This window comes from Melospiza melodia, chromosome 11 (assembly GCF_035770615.1).
Source record: "Melospiza melodia melodia isolate bMelMel2 chromosome 11, bMelMel2.pri, whole genome shotgun sequence".
Classification (NCBI taxonomy): Eukaryota; Metazoa; Chordata; class Aves; order Passeriformes; family Passerellidae; genus Melospiza; species Melospiza melodia.
Window position 1 is genome coordinate 1,786,110 of NC_086204.1, and position 15,468 is coordinate 1,801,577.

General features: G+C 47.2%; 1 protein-coding gene across 1 annotated transcript; it reads left to right on the plus strand.

Moving 5' to 3' along the window:
• The first annotated feature begins 2,246 nt into the window (after window positions 1–2,246).
• On the plus strand, window positions 2,247–11,668 carry GORAB (golgin, RAB6 interacting). Its single transcript, XM_063165247.1, has 5 exons — window positions 2,247–2,333; window positions 3,541–3,910; window positions 5,251–5,352; window positions 7,017–7,157; window positions 10,033–11,668. The coding sequence occupies exons 1-5, from the start codon at window positions 2,270–2,272 to the stop codon at window positions 10,487–10,489; spliced, it is 1,134 nt and encodes a 377-aa protein (XP_063021317.1). The 5' UTR covers window positions 2,247–2,269; the 3' UTR covers window positions 10,490–11,668.
• Window positions 11,669–15,468: the final 3,800 nt, after the last annotated feature.

Consider the following 15,468-nt stretch of genomic DNA (forward strand, 5'->3'; position numbering starts at 1 on the left):
GTGATTTCAGCTCTCAGCTTGCTAGGTGCTGCAGGGAGAGAGAGGAGAAGGCTGTGTGAGGTTCCACAGTGATGTCTTCATTGAATCTCCTGTGAAGGATCCCAAGGACAGCTCTTCCACCAGAACCAGGCTAAAACAGCCCTTTATATAGGTTACAGGGGTTTTGGAAATTATGCAATAGCCAGGGTTAAAGAAAAGTGACTTACAGTCTGACAGAGAGATAAGCAGAGGTCTGAAGGTGGAAGAGAGGGGCTTCTAAGGTCCAGCCACCAGGACTTGGCATTTCCTATCTTAGGAAAGATAGGAAGTCTTGACCACCAGGGGAGGCTTGCAGGCTCTGGGCCTGCTACACCCCAAGGCACTCAAACCCACCAGAAGCATTTAGAGCCAGCTCAGGGAGCATTCCCTGCAGCAGTGTTTATGGGACACGTTAGTCACGGGAGCTGCTGGAAGCGCAGAGTCCTGCACGGCCCTGCATCTGCTCAGGGAGGCAGCAGGGCCCGGGAGCTTGACTAATCCCTCCCAGACCGGAGCTGAAAACATCCCTGTTCATGCCCACGTGGGTTGTTTAAGGCTCCAGGCTCCTGGGATGCTGCAGCTAAGCCAGGGGCTCATGCCCTTGTGCTGTGTCCCGGTGGGAGGTGAACTCATCCACAGCCACAGGAGTTTGGGAGAGAGGCAGGAAAATTCTTCTTTTCATGGATACTGAGGGGTAATGCTGGAAGTTGTGGGGTCTTTTCAGTTCACACCTGAGGGTGAAAGTGAGTGCGTGCATTCTTGTGCACAATGGTCAAAGCAGATTGTGAGGAAAATCAATCCACAAACACCAGAGGTTTATGTCCCAAAGGAGACAGAGGAGTCCTTTTTGACTTTATTTTATTATGGGCCATTCCCCTGGGATCTCTCAAATTTTTGGAGGACACAGCCTCCTTTTTATCCCAATTTCCCAGCTGCACTTCCCTTCTCTCTTTCCCCATTTCTGAGAGAGATTCAGACTTCCCAAAACACCTGATAGCAAAGATTCCATTCTAATGTACAACCCTCCCTTTTCATTTTTAATTCTTATGGAATTTAGGGGGTTTTCCCCATTGGCTGAGGTACTTGAGAGGTTCCGTCTTCCCAAAACACCTGATACCAAAGATTTCCCTCCAATGTATAACCCTCCCTTTTAATTTTTAATTCTTACAAAATTTAGGGGTTTCCCCATTGTTTCTTTCACCTTCCAATGTCTAATCTCATTTATCAGCAACCCTAAAGTTTATTTGCAAAAGCAAATATCTTTTTCCATACATCAATCAGTGGAATCCTTCCCATTGTTTCTTTTATTTCCCAGCAGACCCACAGCTTGTTTGTAAATACAAATCCGCTATTCCTCTCAAAATCTTAAAAAACACCAGTATGGGCAAAATTGTATTTTTCCCTGATGGCCTCCCAGTGCTTATAGAAAATGAGGGAGAGTGATTTTTTTAAATGGGCAGATTGTGATGGGACAAGAGGGAATGGTTTTAAACTAAAAGAGGAGAGATTGAGTTTAGGTATTACAAAGTTCTTCCCTCTGAGGGGGTGAAGCACTGGCACAGGCTGCCCAGAGAAGCTGTGGCTGCCCCATCCCTGGAAATGTTCAAGATCAGCTTGGACAGGGCTTGGAGCAGCCTGGTCTAGTGGAAGATGTCCCTGCCCATCACAGGGGTTTGCAACTGCTTGAACTTTAAATCCCTTTAATCCCTTCCAGCCCAAAGCATCCAGGGCTTCCCATGCTGTGATTTCCTCAGTGTTGTCACTGTAACTTAGTAGACACGCTGGAGCAGGATCTCACCTGCTTACAACTACTTAATTACGCATCATAAATTGCATGGGGGTAGGCGTGTTGTTCCTTGAAGTTCGTTTGCTTTTTCAGGGAGCGAAAAGCATTTCTCTCCCTCTCCATTTCAGCCTCATTAGCCGGGACCCACTGAGCCCTCCTCCCTCACAAAAAAAGATTTCTGAGCTTATCTGGACTGGATAAGCTCAGAAATCTTTTCCAAGCTAATAGACTCTGTGATTCTTTAGGGCACTGAGTTCTCAGGAGCCGCGGACGTGCCCGCTATGGCAGCTTTTCCCTGTCTCTCTCTCTCCCCTCATGCCGCCATCTTGCCCACCCCGCCCCGCCGCCGCGGCGCCTCGAGGCCCCCTCAGGCCGGGCTGTCCGCGGCGTTCGCCTGCGGCGGCGTTGCGGCGGTGCCGGGGCAGCCGCGGGGCCTGAGGAGGAGGAGGAGGAGGAGGGAGCGCCATGGCCGAGGCCTGGGCCGGCTTCTCGCAGGAGGAGCTGCGGCTGCTGCGGGGGCAGCGCCCAGGTACGCACCGCACCGCGGCGGGAGCGCCCGGGGACTGGGGGACAGCGGGGCGCGGAGCAAGAGCCCGGGTGTCGGCACGGCGTTAGCCCCCGCAGCTGCACCTGCCTCCCATCGCCCCATCTCCGCAGCCCCTCCAGCCGCATCTCTGTGCTCCCCTCAGCCCCTCCAGCCGCATCTCTGTGCTCCCCTCAGCCCCTCCAGCCGCATCTCGGTGCTCCCCTCAGCCCCTCCATCCACATCCCTATCCCTCCCCTCAGCCCCTCCATCCACACCTCTATCTCTCCCCTCAGCCCCTCCATCCCCACCTCTATCTCTCCCCTCAGCCCCTCCATCCCCACCTCTATCTCTTCCCTCAGCCCCTCCATCCCCACCTCTATCCCTCCCCTCAGCCCCTCCATCCACACCTCTGTCCCTCCCCTCAGCCTGGCCCCTCCATCCCCACCTCTATCCCTCCCCTCAGTCCCTCCATCACATCTCTATCTCTTCCCTCAGCCCCTCCATCCACACCTTATTATGGTTTTTGGTTGCCCAGACAGCTCTGGTAGAGCCCGTCTTTGATGAAGCCCTTCTACTGTGAAAAAATGCGTGTTTTATGATTGGCTTTTTGCAGATATTCAAATGAATATGATATGTGTCGTGTTAGAAAGTGATGCTGTGTTAATTCTCTTAAGTACTGCGGTAAATATAGTTTTAGGTTATAGCAAAATGTTAAAATAGAAACTGTGCTATGTAGGATACTTTTTGAAAGAAAGGACTCGCAGTGAGATAGCAGCCACTGGACACCTGAACCTTTCAGAGAAAGAGAATTTATTGCTCCATTATCAGCAGAAATGAACTTCTCCCTGCCTGGCTTGGGCAGGATGACACCGTCAGGATTCAGAGGAAGAAGTTGACACTGACCAGAGAGAATCCTGTGTTTGAATGGAATTTATGCATCATGTATGAGTTGCATGAATATGCCACAGGCTGTTGTTTTTAAGGGTTAATCCTCGGTTAACGTGGGTCCTTTTTTTGGGCTTATTTTGCCCAGAAAGAGGTACCCAGACTGTAACTCTTTGTTTCTATTGCCTCATATTGCCCCAATCCAAATTGTCCAAATTCTCGTTACTCTAATTATATTACTATTTTTACAACCATTTCATAACTACTAAACTTTTAAAATGTTAGCGTTTTCCACCATACTGACATTTGTTTTTCACCCTGACAGATCTGTACGAGCCCTCACCCCACGCCCAGCAGCAGCAGCAGCAGCCGCCGCCTCGCCCCCGGGCCGTGCCCAAGACTCGGCAGCAATTGCAGCGGGAAAAAGCGCTGCAGCAGCAGCAGCAGCAGCAGAGCCAGAGGCTGGGGCTGCAGGGGCTCACAGCCTCTGTCAGCCCGGAGCAGCTGCTCTCTGCTCCACAAGCCAGAGCCGGTGAGCCCCAGCAGCCCGGGGCGGCTCCTGGGGGCGAGCGGCAGAGGGACAGCCGGGAGCAGCAGGAGGGAGGGACAGCGGCAGAGCCGTGCAATGGCAGGCACAGCGGCCAGCCCTGCCCTGCAAAGCCCGGCAGCCGCGTGGAGAGGAAGAAAGTGGAATTGTTAGTAAGTCGGTGAAATCGTGGGGTGGGGTTTGTTGCTCTCGGTTGATCCGTTCTTTGGTTGTGAGTCAACTTCTGTGTGTCTGACGGGAAGCTCTGGGAGATGAAATAATTCCATTTTCTACCCGGCAGCATCTCTGTGGAGAAGCACCCGTGGCTTCTCTGAAATGCTAAACTCAGAAGGATGCAGGAGGTTGTGCTTTGCAGAGATGGGCCTGGAGAGGCTGCTGCTTGTGCTGCTGAGATCATCACCTGCCTGCACTCCCTGCACCAGGGCAGCAGCAGCAGCACCTTGAGAGCTCACATTGCTCCTCACCAGTAGGACTGGCTGCTCCTCTCATTTCTGTGGTGGGAAAAGCACAGGCACTGCTTGTCTGGGGAGAAAGCAGCTGGAGCTTTGCTGAGCATTTTTTCACACTGCTGAAAGCAAATGGCATTTTAGGTGCAGCGGTCACCTCCTGAATCTGCTGGATTCTTCTCAGCCTGGATGCTTGAATTTAAATCTCACTAAAAGTATTTCTGTGTGTGAGGTCTTAGGAACAGGGGGATGAGGACAAATCTGAAGAGATGTGCAGAAATGTTTGTTAATGGCTGAGCTATTTGGGCATTTTTAAGTTCAATCTATTTGAGTGAGGGCATGAAGAACATGGTGAGGTGGAAAGCAGCAAACAGTTCTTTGTTTCTCCTAAATCCTGCCACAAGTTGTGCCCCCTCACTGACACCTGGCCTTCCATCTCTGGGATGGTTTTATTTCTGAGGAGATGTAGCCTAGAGAATGGAAACTGTATCAGTCTTTCACTGGTGGTAAAAGCAAATTCTTGTTCTTCTCTGCTGCTTGTTTTCATTATAACTCCTACCAACCTTTCATTTGTGTCCATTTAATTATCTGGGAGCTGTACTGTAAAGCAGACCTGGGAAAGAATCTGTTTTATGGGAAAAAACATTTCCAAAAAGAGGCTGTGTTGGCAGACTGAACAGATGGTGACAGCACCCAGTAAGAAACTTGAAACTGCTTCTACCTGATAGGGAAGCACATCCTGTACATGAAAAATTCTGGAAAAGTGCTCCATGCAACTTATTTGGTTATGCAGATTTTAGTTCTGATCAGCAGATTTGATCTGGTAATGCTTTATTGGTCTGATGATTCTTCTTTCCTCAGAACCAAAACCTGTTTATTGTTCCTTCGACTTTTTAAAGAGCTTGCTCCAGAATATGTGATGGTGAATATTTGTGTTGCAGCGTGGGCAGCAGGGAGAGAAATGAACTTTCTGGGAGAGAAATGAACTTTCTGGGAGAGAAATGAACTTTCTGTTGATTTTGATGCTCTTGTCCACGAGCAGGCAGGAGAAGTCCCGGTGGGAGATCCTCCAGCAGGAGCAGAGGCTGATAGAAGAGAAGAACAAACGCAAGAAGGCACTGCTGGCCAGAGCCATTGCTGAGAGGTGGGGCTGGGCTGACTCTGCATCTGCAACCAGTTTCATATTTGAATTGAATCTCACTTTTTCCTCTCCTCTGTGCTCTGTGAGCAGCTGTGGTGGACGTTTCCCTTGGATGACAAGTGCTGGCTAAGAAGTTGTCACTAAGCTTTTCACACTTGCCAAGCTGCAGCTCTGTGTGCAAATGATTACACAACTGGAGGAGTAGCTGAAGTCCTTAAATTTGTTAGTGAGGTCATGTTGGGAAGGTTGGGGTGCTCAGATGCTTGTCCATGCTCTGGTCCTGATCTGTTTTTGCTGGTTGTAAGGGAAGTTTATTTGATTGGTAACCTGTGAGAATAAGCTGTTTCTGTTTGGACTTCTGGCTCATTAGTGTGTGAAAATGTTAAAAAAAGGAGATGACCAGCTCTAAGAAGTGTTTTATCACTGGGTGACTAGAAATTATAAAATTGCACATATTCTCACAGTGGTTAGCTCCTGCTCTTCAGGGGACCAGGCTTTATGGCACTTTATGGCACTGAGGTAGTTTAAGAGTCTAAGGAAGGCAAAGTTTGTAGGGAAGGATGTTGGAACAGCTGATAACACTGGATCAGGGACAGTGATGTGAAGTTTTCAGGCTTGCAGTGCTCTCCCAGGCATGTGTTATGTTCTGCCCATCAGAGCCCTTGTGTAGCACAGGTGAACAAAGGAAAATTTCATTTTCCTTTGCCAGGCAGGGATAAAACACAAGCACCTTTATTCTGAGTCACTGCAGGGCATCAAACGTGGGTGTGGCCACCAGGTTTGGTTCTGCAAACAAAGCAGGAGTTACCTGTGTCACTCAAAGACCTTCCTCAGGCTCCCAGCAATACCACAGGCTGTCTGTTTCCCTCCACCTGCACCAGCTGGTCAAATGAGAGATGCTGGCCCTGCCTGCACACCCAGCCTTGCTTTCAGGGACCTGCCCTGGGTGTAAGCAGTGGCTGAGAAGCACCATTTTGCTGGTGGTGATGAATGATGGCAAAGTGAGGTGGTGTAAAAGCTTGTGGAAAGTCACTTGGCTGGCTTGGGAGTGAAATCCATCAAAGCTTGTTGCCCTCAGTAACGTTTCATTTTCAGGACTTAGGAATGAATGGCCTAGTTGAAAAAGGTTACAGAAGGCTTGATTGAAATCCTTTGTGTTTAATGTAAAACTTTCCATTCACTTCATTTGGGGTTTGGCTGGGCCTTTTGGGAATAATTTTACAAAATGGAAATCAAGCTTAGGTTAGGTGACTTTTTGGCCCCTGCTAACTGGGCTCCTTTGAAAGGGGATATTTGCAGGACTAAAAACCCTTCCCCCTCTCACTTCCCCCCAAGCCATTTCCTGCTTCCTTACACTGAGAACTGCTTAGATACAGCAGCTTCTTGTGTGTTTCCACAGTGAAGAAACACAATCCATTTTAGGCACTTTGATTATAGTCATTACATAATTTTGCCCTGCTCCTTTAATAGCAGGCATTTTAGATCCCTGTGGATGCTAAAAAAGATCAAAAGCCCTACACCATAAAGGAGAAACCTTCTCAATAGGTCCTACAGAGGTCACTTGCTCTGCAAGTGAAATGGGGCCCAGTATGTCAAGAAGAGAGGCTTGAAAAGGAAATTAAAACAACAACAGCCAAAAAAAAAAAAAAATCACCTTCCTTTTGCAGATCCAAAAGAACCCAGGCTGAAGCAGTGAAGCTGAAGAGGATTCAGAAGGAGCTGCAGGCCCTGGATGAGATGGTGTCTGCTGACATCGGCATCCTGAGGAACCGCATCGACCAGGCCAGCCTGGAGTACTCCCATGCACGGTGGGTGCAGCCCTGCCTGAGGGAGGGCAAAGTGCTGCTCCCTCACACTGGGCACTCATGAAGTCCTGTTCCACCTGTAGCTGGAACAGTCACAGTCTGGGGGGTTTTAGTTCTGGAAGTAAAAGTATGCTTTTTATTTCCTAATTTTTCCCCTGGAATCTGGGGACTGAAGCAGGTTTTCTGATTGGAGACTGCTGTCACAAGACACAGGTCCTGCTTTAAGTGTGCAGTTGTGCAAAAGCCCTGCTTTATTGTTTCAAGGTTGTTTGCTTTGTCTCAGGGGAAAGAGGTTTTTCTTGAAAAGTCCTGAAATGAAAATCCTGTCCAGGGAAATTTGCTTATTCATGACAGCTCTGGTCCTGCTGGAATCAAATGGGACCAATTAAGCTTAAAACATATAATCCTGCTGAAGCATTTTTGTAACTAGGACCAAAAATTGAAGGAAGAGGGAAGCTTTTAACCCTTCACAACGTGCCTTCAATCACTGTGGGTGTGATGAGTTCCTTAAAGGCAAGAAATGAATGGGAGCACCCCATGAGCTGTGGGTAAACCACAACATCAGTAGATAAACAGCAGCATGTTTGTGCAGCCAGTTCATAAAGCAGAAACGTTCACCCGTGGTTTTGGGTTCACCATTCAATGTGCTAAATGCTCATTTCTCCTTCTGACTTCTGCCATACCATCCTGACTACAGGCCAATAAAGCTGGTAATTAGTCTTGAAAAAAATAGCAGTGGTAGCGAAAATAATTAAGATGTCTTTGGTGTAATTATAATCTGAAATGTCTGAGATTAACTGTAGTTAGTGCAGCTAATTGCAGAATTTCACATCCTCAAGAGGAAAAACATTTCAATGGATTTTAGGTTTCATCTGGTTTCCAAAAACATTAAATGCTCCTGAAATCTTCTTACCCAAGTTTTGTAATAATATATCTATTTGAAATGTTTACTGACTAAAGAGCACAAGCAGCCCTTGACATGAGGAAAGCTGTTTTTAATGACAATAGCAAAAGGAGATGCTAGTAGGACAAATAGGTAAACTTCACCAAAATCTTAATGACTTTCATTCATTTAGTAGGTGTTTTCTTGTTTTCTTGACAATGTGAGGTAGATACTTCCAGTGTTGTAGTTCTTATGAGCCAAAGCCCATTTACTTTTAAGTGGAGTCTTTTAAAGCAGCTGCTTATTATTATTTGCCTTTTGTTCTAAGGATAAAACACAAAGCACTTCAGTGCATTAAAAAGTGTAATATTAAATAGTCTTGACCTAGTTAGCAGCATTTAACAATTGCTGTGGAATAGAATTTTTGTAAATACAATGTGACTAATAGGTGGGAATTCAGCCTAGAGGTTTATCTGTGCAGATGTTTCCAGCATAGCATTGGTTTTGCCACTTCAGGTATCTGACCCAGAGAAATCTTGACTTTCTTGAGGGGGAAACATAAGTGGGCATCTTCTGTCCACTGCAGGCATTGCCTTTACAGCTGGGTAAAAGTTATTATATAAAAGAAGATACCTGGGAAGGCTTTTCTGTATCTTATTTATTTCTGTGTCACTAAGTGAAGGACCTCTCCCATCTTTCTGCTGCTTTGTTTAAGCAGATACTGGAATCTGATCTTATAAAAGAGCTGGATTCTTTATTCAACCACCTTACTAATACTAGTTTTGTGAGTGTTCTGTGAGGCTGCAACAGCCTTTGTGTGTTCCCTTCCCTGATGAGCAAAATTGCATCTATCTTTTAATTAGAATTAATACACAGGTTCACTGATGTAGTGAAAGATGCATCATTAATGTGGACACCAGCCATTAAAGTGCTAGTAATTCTCTGTTAACTCAATAAATACTTCAAATATTCCCTTCTTGCTGAATCTGTCATGACAGGGAGTGCAAATTGGCAGGAGGTGAGTGTCAGGACAGATGCTTGCAGTAAAATTCTACATCTGTGTTGATGTCACATGCTGTGTCAGTCTGTGCTGCCCCTGATTTTCTGAACATGGCTATGGGTGGCCAGAAAAGCACATGATCCAAATGTCAACGTGCTCCATGGAGAATCTGCTGCTGTGTCTGTAGGGGTGGTTGGGTTAGAAAAACACCCAACTGCTCTGGGGTGTTTCAGTTCATTAGAAGTGTGAAAACACTGCCATTTCTGGTGGGTTCTTTCTGCTGCCAGTGATGCATCTCTCCAAACAGCAGTAAAAATGGGTGCTTGAGATGCAACCTGAGCAAGTTAACTCTGGGAACACACAACAGAGCCCTCAGTGCCCAGAGAAGTTTTGATCAACTCATTCTTATTTTCTTCCCTCTTGCTAATGTGGCAGCATGTCACAAACAGCTGGCACAATGCATTGCACAGCACGTTGCATTCCAGGGCTTCTCAAAGTACCTGTGCCTCTGTCAGAGTGTGAGGTGCAGTGAGAATTGACCCTCCAGTGAGAATGAACCCTCCAGAAATGCTGCTGCTGTGTCAGTGTGTGAGGTGCAGTGAGAATGAACCCTCCAGAAATGCTCCTGTGTCAGTGTGAGGTGCAGTGAGAATGAACCCTCCAGTGAGAATGAACCCTCCAGAAATGCTGCTGTGTGTGTCACAGTGTGAGGTGCAGTGAGAATGAACCCTCCAGAAATGCTGCTGTGTCACAGTGTGAGGTGCAGTGAGAATGAACCCTCCAGTGAGAATGAACCCTCCAGTGGGAATGAACCCTCCAGAAATGCTGCTGTGTGTGCCAGAGTGTGAGGTGCAGTGAGAATGAACCCTCCAGAAATGCTGCTCCTGTGTCAGTGTGTGAGGTGCAGTGAGAATGAACCTCCAGAAATGCTGCTGTGTGTGTCAGAATGTGAGGTGCAGTTGGAATGACCCCTCCAAAACGTGCTGCTCTTGCAGGAAGCGCTACGACAAGGCCGAGTCCGAGTACGTGGCGGCCAAGCTGGAGCTGCAGCACAAGACAGAGCTGAAGGAGCACCTGGCAGAGCACCTGTGCACCATCATCCAGCAGAACGAGCTGCGCAAGGCCAGGAAGCTGCAGGAGCTGATGCAGCAGCTGGACGTGCAGGCAGATGAGGAGAACCTGGAGCTGGAGATTGAGGTGGAACAGATGCTGCTGCAGCAGCAGGAGGCAGGAGCAGGGAGACAATCCAGCCGTGCTGGGACAGCCCAGGAGAAGCCTGCTGCCAGTGGTGTGGGGCAGGAGAGCCAGCAGGCTGACCATGCTGCTGCTGCTTCTCCTGCAGTTTCTGAACAATCTCAAAACCCCGGGACCAAATCCCTCTCCAGCATGGACAGCCAAACTCAGGCAGTAAATGTGACTTCAGGAAACTCCCCAGCTTGTTCTGCCACATGACTGCTGGGTGCAGATAAGCCAGTGGCTGTGGATGAGGTACTCTGCAGGCTTGTGGCTGTGTGTTGTATCTGGGCTTCAGCAATGCACTTCATTTCTCTTTTTATTGTTTCCACATTTTAAAGGCTCTTTTCTTGCCACGAGACCCATTTGGGGTTCATCATCTATCATCATTCTGGTGTATGTTCATGTTCTGCTGCCCAGCTCTTCATGGGCTTTTGTGCCTTCCTGAATCAGGACACTTGGAAGTGAACAGTAGGGTTTGTCCAAAGGTTTTCAGCTTTTTGATACTCCAGGATGCCTGTTCTGAGCAAGAGAAAGATACCTGGGTTTCCTTCAGAACACATTCTGACAACTGCAATAGGATGTTTGTCTTCCTCTGTATCCATAAGGGATTAGTTTCCAGCGGTTTCTCCTGCTGTCAAACCCAAGTGCTTACATTAATTGCCTTCCTAGGGGTTACTCTTTCCTGATTTAAGGGAAATTTGCATATTGAGGCAGTTGTAATACCTCATATTTATCACTTCCTTTCAGACAGTGCTGAATCATGAAGCTGTACATTGATAACACTATTAGCTATGAAATCACAGCTGCAAGGGCTTAACAAAAAGGATGGGTTACAGTTTAAGACATTGCAGAATGTAGAAGTAGAAACACACAAAAGAGTGTGTTACATTTAAAGCTGTTCCATTGCAGAGATTTTTCTCTGTTGTAGTTGCCTCAAAGTGCCAATAATTAGCCAATAATTCATTTTGTAATGAATAATCCCCACACTATATTGGAAATAAACCTATTTTTGTAGAACATTTAATACATTTTCTTGCCTGAAGAACAGGTTAGTACCCCAAAGAAGTTCAGCTGATTTGCTCTATTGCTCTTGAAAGGCTTTAAAAAGCTATTCCAGGTGGAGAAAGCCTCAGGAATTAAAAGAGAACATAGGAAGATCTCCCATAGACTGATTGCAGCTGCAAACTCTGCACTCACAGTTAACCTCTGGATAGCAGGGAAGTGTGGGAATGGTTCCTGGAATACCTGAATGTGCTGGGTGTGAGTTTATGAATGAGCTGCTGAATGACACCACCGAGTCTATAAATGGGACAGTGATTGTCTCTATGGCTTGAACAGTGGAAAAACATGTCACTACATTTCAGTTTTATCCTATTAATAAATCAGTGCATCTTGTGTGCAGTGTGTTTACTTTCAGTTGTGATATCTGAGCCTAATACAGGGATCCAAGCCTGATTTTCCACAGGAGATGATAAATGGTAGAATCAGATCCGTCCTTTGGCAACTTTCTGCTGGGCGAAAATAAAACCTCAAAAAAGGCTGCTCCAAAATATGGAAATGCATGAAGTGAAGACATGGCAGGATACAGCTTGGCAGGAATCTTTTCAACTAACTGGCTCAGGGCAGCGGTGGAAAATCTCTCCTGGTGCCTTCCATACACAGGAGAAAGTGGGATAAATACGTCTCCTACAGCAGCCACTCATAATTTGGGCTAAGTGGAGTTAGAATCTAACTCCAAAGTGGTATTAGAAATACATATGAAGCATTGCTCTGTTGCTGGTACACTGCATTGCCTGTGATTTTGCTGGAAAACCTGACCTAAAAGCAGAGATTTGATGGTGTTGTGAAAAAATTTAAAATTACTTCCTTTGCTGTGTCTGCTGTTGCAGGACACCTTGTAGCGACCTGCTGCTGGTTTTCAGAATGGGATACCAGTAAGTGCAGCAATAATTTAATTGTACCATTCCTGTTCCATCCTCTGCAGCTGTCCCCAGTTGTTCCTCAGGAGATTCAAAGGCCTGGAGGATAGGTCTGTTCCTCATTACAGTTGTGTTCAGCTCACCAGGGACACACAGAAAAGCTTCTGACAGAAGAGTTGAATTGCAAATGGTATTTACAGAAATCACACAGACACCATTTTGCATATAATTTATGGCTCTCTGGTAGGCTAAATTGTGGTTAGAATATTTCCACACCTTGTTGTCACAGGTAAGATTATTGTTCGAACTCTGGAAATGGTGTTCCAAAAAATTCCAAGTCCAAAGACTGTTTGACAACTGCTTCAGGTTATGAGTTTCCTAAAAGGGAATAAGTTTATATGCAACAAAACTGCTTAAAGGCTGAAACATTCTTGTATACCATTCTGATAGTGCTGTTTCTGCCTGAGAGGGAAGATGCTGTTAAATTCAGCAATTTTCTGTTTTCTTACAAGTCTCCTGTTGAAGTTGTGGCCAGTTCTCTTTGTCTTTAACTTCTGAGCCTGCGAAGTGAAGTGGACTGGCTGAAAGGCACGTGGAACAGCCACATGGAGTAACAATGGCTGCTCTTGCTGGGCAGGGAGCTGAAGAGTTAATTTGTTTGATCTCAGCTGTGAAGCCTTTCTCTGACGTGTGACATAAACCACTAGCACGGTGTCAGTTCCACTTTGGAAGTTCACAAATGTTTTGATGGGTGCCAGTGTGCCGGTTTAAAATTCCCCCTGTGCCGGAGCCAAGGAGTCCAGTCCTAATTGTAACAACATGTGTGCTGGTCAGAAATGCCAGGAGATGCTTTTGGGTTGTTTTTTTTTTTTTCTTGTTTCTCCTTGAAGGAAAAAGAACTGTTGGAATTGAGGCTCTTCAAGCAAATCCATGTCTACCTTTTGTGGCAGCTGATGTCACGATGTTAGTCCTGCTGCCCCAGGTGTGCACTAAGGGCAGGTGTGCTGTCAACGTTTGTGTCTCTTCAGAAGAATGGAAAGCTCAGCACAGCTCAGGAATGAGTGGGCAGATTTTTAGTGAGCACCTCTGGCACAGGTAGAGGTGAAAGTCTGAGTGTGAAGTGGGCTGGGGTTGGACACCCATGGCAGGGAAAATGGAGATGTGCGATGTCTGACAGTAACGCTGCAGGGCTTGGCACAGGGCACTCTGCTCTGGCAACGTGGCCATTCCTGTGTTGGATCACCACATTGCCATTATGGGAAGGACTGGGAAACACCAATGTTCACCACTGAGAAAGTTACAAAGCACAGTATAATTATCCATGTTGCATTTTGGCCAGGATGTCAGGATTAGCACTCCCTCCTCTGTCAAGAAATGTTTAAATGAGCACAGATGGTCATGACTCAGCCTGGGCTTCCCATGGATGTGTAGAGCATGGTGTAAAACACTTGGACAAGCCCCAATCTGATTGTGTGTCCAGCCAGATGAAACTGGGCTCCCCAGAGCTTTGAGCATAGGGGAGCTTTCTGGGGAGGGACTCAGGTTCTCCATCAGCCATTTTTCTTCCTAATAAGACTCACTGATGCAGTGGAGTCTTCCTTTGTGCCTGGATCCCATCTGAACTGAATGAGGAAAAACTAGTAAGAGAGAAATGCAGAGGCTGGCCTAATGGTTGGGGGTACTCTGTTACCTGATCAGCTGCATTAGGAACATGCTAGAGGGGGATGCTCATGGCAGCTTAACCTCTGGGGAAGTTCTGGAGCCCAAGAAAGGGGCAGAGCACTGTTGATTCCCTTCCCTTCCCTTCCCTTCCCTTCCCTTCCCTTCCCTTCCCTTCCCTTCCCTTCCCTTCCCTTCCCTTCCCTTCCCTTCCCTTCCCTTCCCTTCCCTTCCCTTCCCTTCCCTTCCCTTCCCTTCCCTTCCCTTCCCTTCCCTTCCCTTCCCTGTCTAGTCTGTATTTTCTGCTTAGGACAGTAGGACCTCAGCATTTACTGTTCCTCACTCCCTTCTGTCAAGGTTCAAGTTTGGATTAAACACCCACACCTGAGGCCTGGAATTTCACCAGCTGCACCTTGTGTGGGATCTTGGAGCATCTGCATGTCCTGGACCAAGGTTCTGTGTCACAGTGTCTTGGGTACCTGTGCTCCTGCTGTGTACAAGGCTTCCTGCAGTTGCTGGGAGAGCTAAAATTTTTTTCAGGCCTGATCCATCCCAGAAATGCTATGTTCAGCATTTATAGGGTGTTATATCACAATCCCTTTCCTAATTCCATGGATATCAGCAGGTGTGGCAATGTAATGGACAAAGGGTTTTGCCAGTGGCAGTGCAAACAGGGTGCAGGGACGTGGGCTGGTATTATAGAAACCACATGCTTGTTAAGTGCCCTGTTCAGGCTGGTCTGCATGGTCCCATTAAGGCCAGTGCTGGCTGCTTTGATGGGGCACAAGACTGGTTTCCTTCATGGTTTCCTTCATGGTTTCCCTGATTTATGTCCCAGCAGAGAACTTGGACTTCAGTGGGGAAAGACCAAGTAACAAGAGAAACGAGCCAAGCCTCACCCCCTCGGCATGATAGGACATCAGATCCTTCAAATCCCTGCCTTTGGCAGCCTGTTAGTTACAGGGTTTAAATCATGCCCCTTAAGGCTCAGGTAGAGACACTAAAAAGCCTGGGCCTTTCTGAATTAGGGCCTGGATTGTGTAGTTAGGGTCATTTTCTCAATTAGCTAAACATAAATCAGTCTAACGAGGCACTTGGGAGCACTGGGCAGGCTTAGTACCTTGTCTCTCCTGCCTCTGTCCTTACCACTCCTACCTGCTTCTTTGGCTGATCAGGCAGTGATTTTATTTTTCCATGCTGCCAGTGCTGAGCAGTGGGTTTTGATGTCTGAGCTGGTTTTCACACCTGGCACATGAGTGCAGGAGGGGAGAACTGGGAGAAATTGCTCTTAGGCAAGAAAGTAAAACACTTCTTATGAGTGGCAGGGATTCAACAGCCCCAGCACTCCAAGCCACACCATCCTTCAGGGGCTGGGAATGGTGTCTTATTGAATAGGCAGTGCTGGGTGGTGACAGGAGGGCAGGAATGTGGTATCTGGGACTGGAAAGCACATATGACTCCTTTCCCAGGAGCCTTTTCCTTGGCTCTGCCCTGTGCTGTTTTCTGGAGACTGATGGAAGTTTGGGATGGGATGGGTTGCCCTGTACCCAGTTGAGCCCAGTGCTTTGGTGGAGCCTTGGGATCCATCTCTGCAGGCAACAAGAGAAAAGCTTGGAG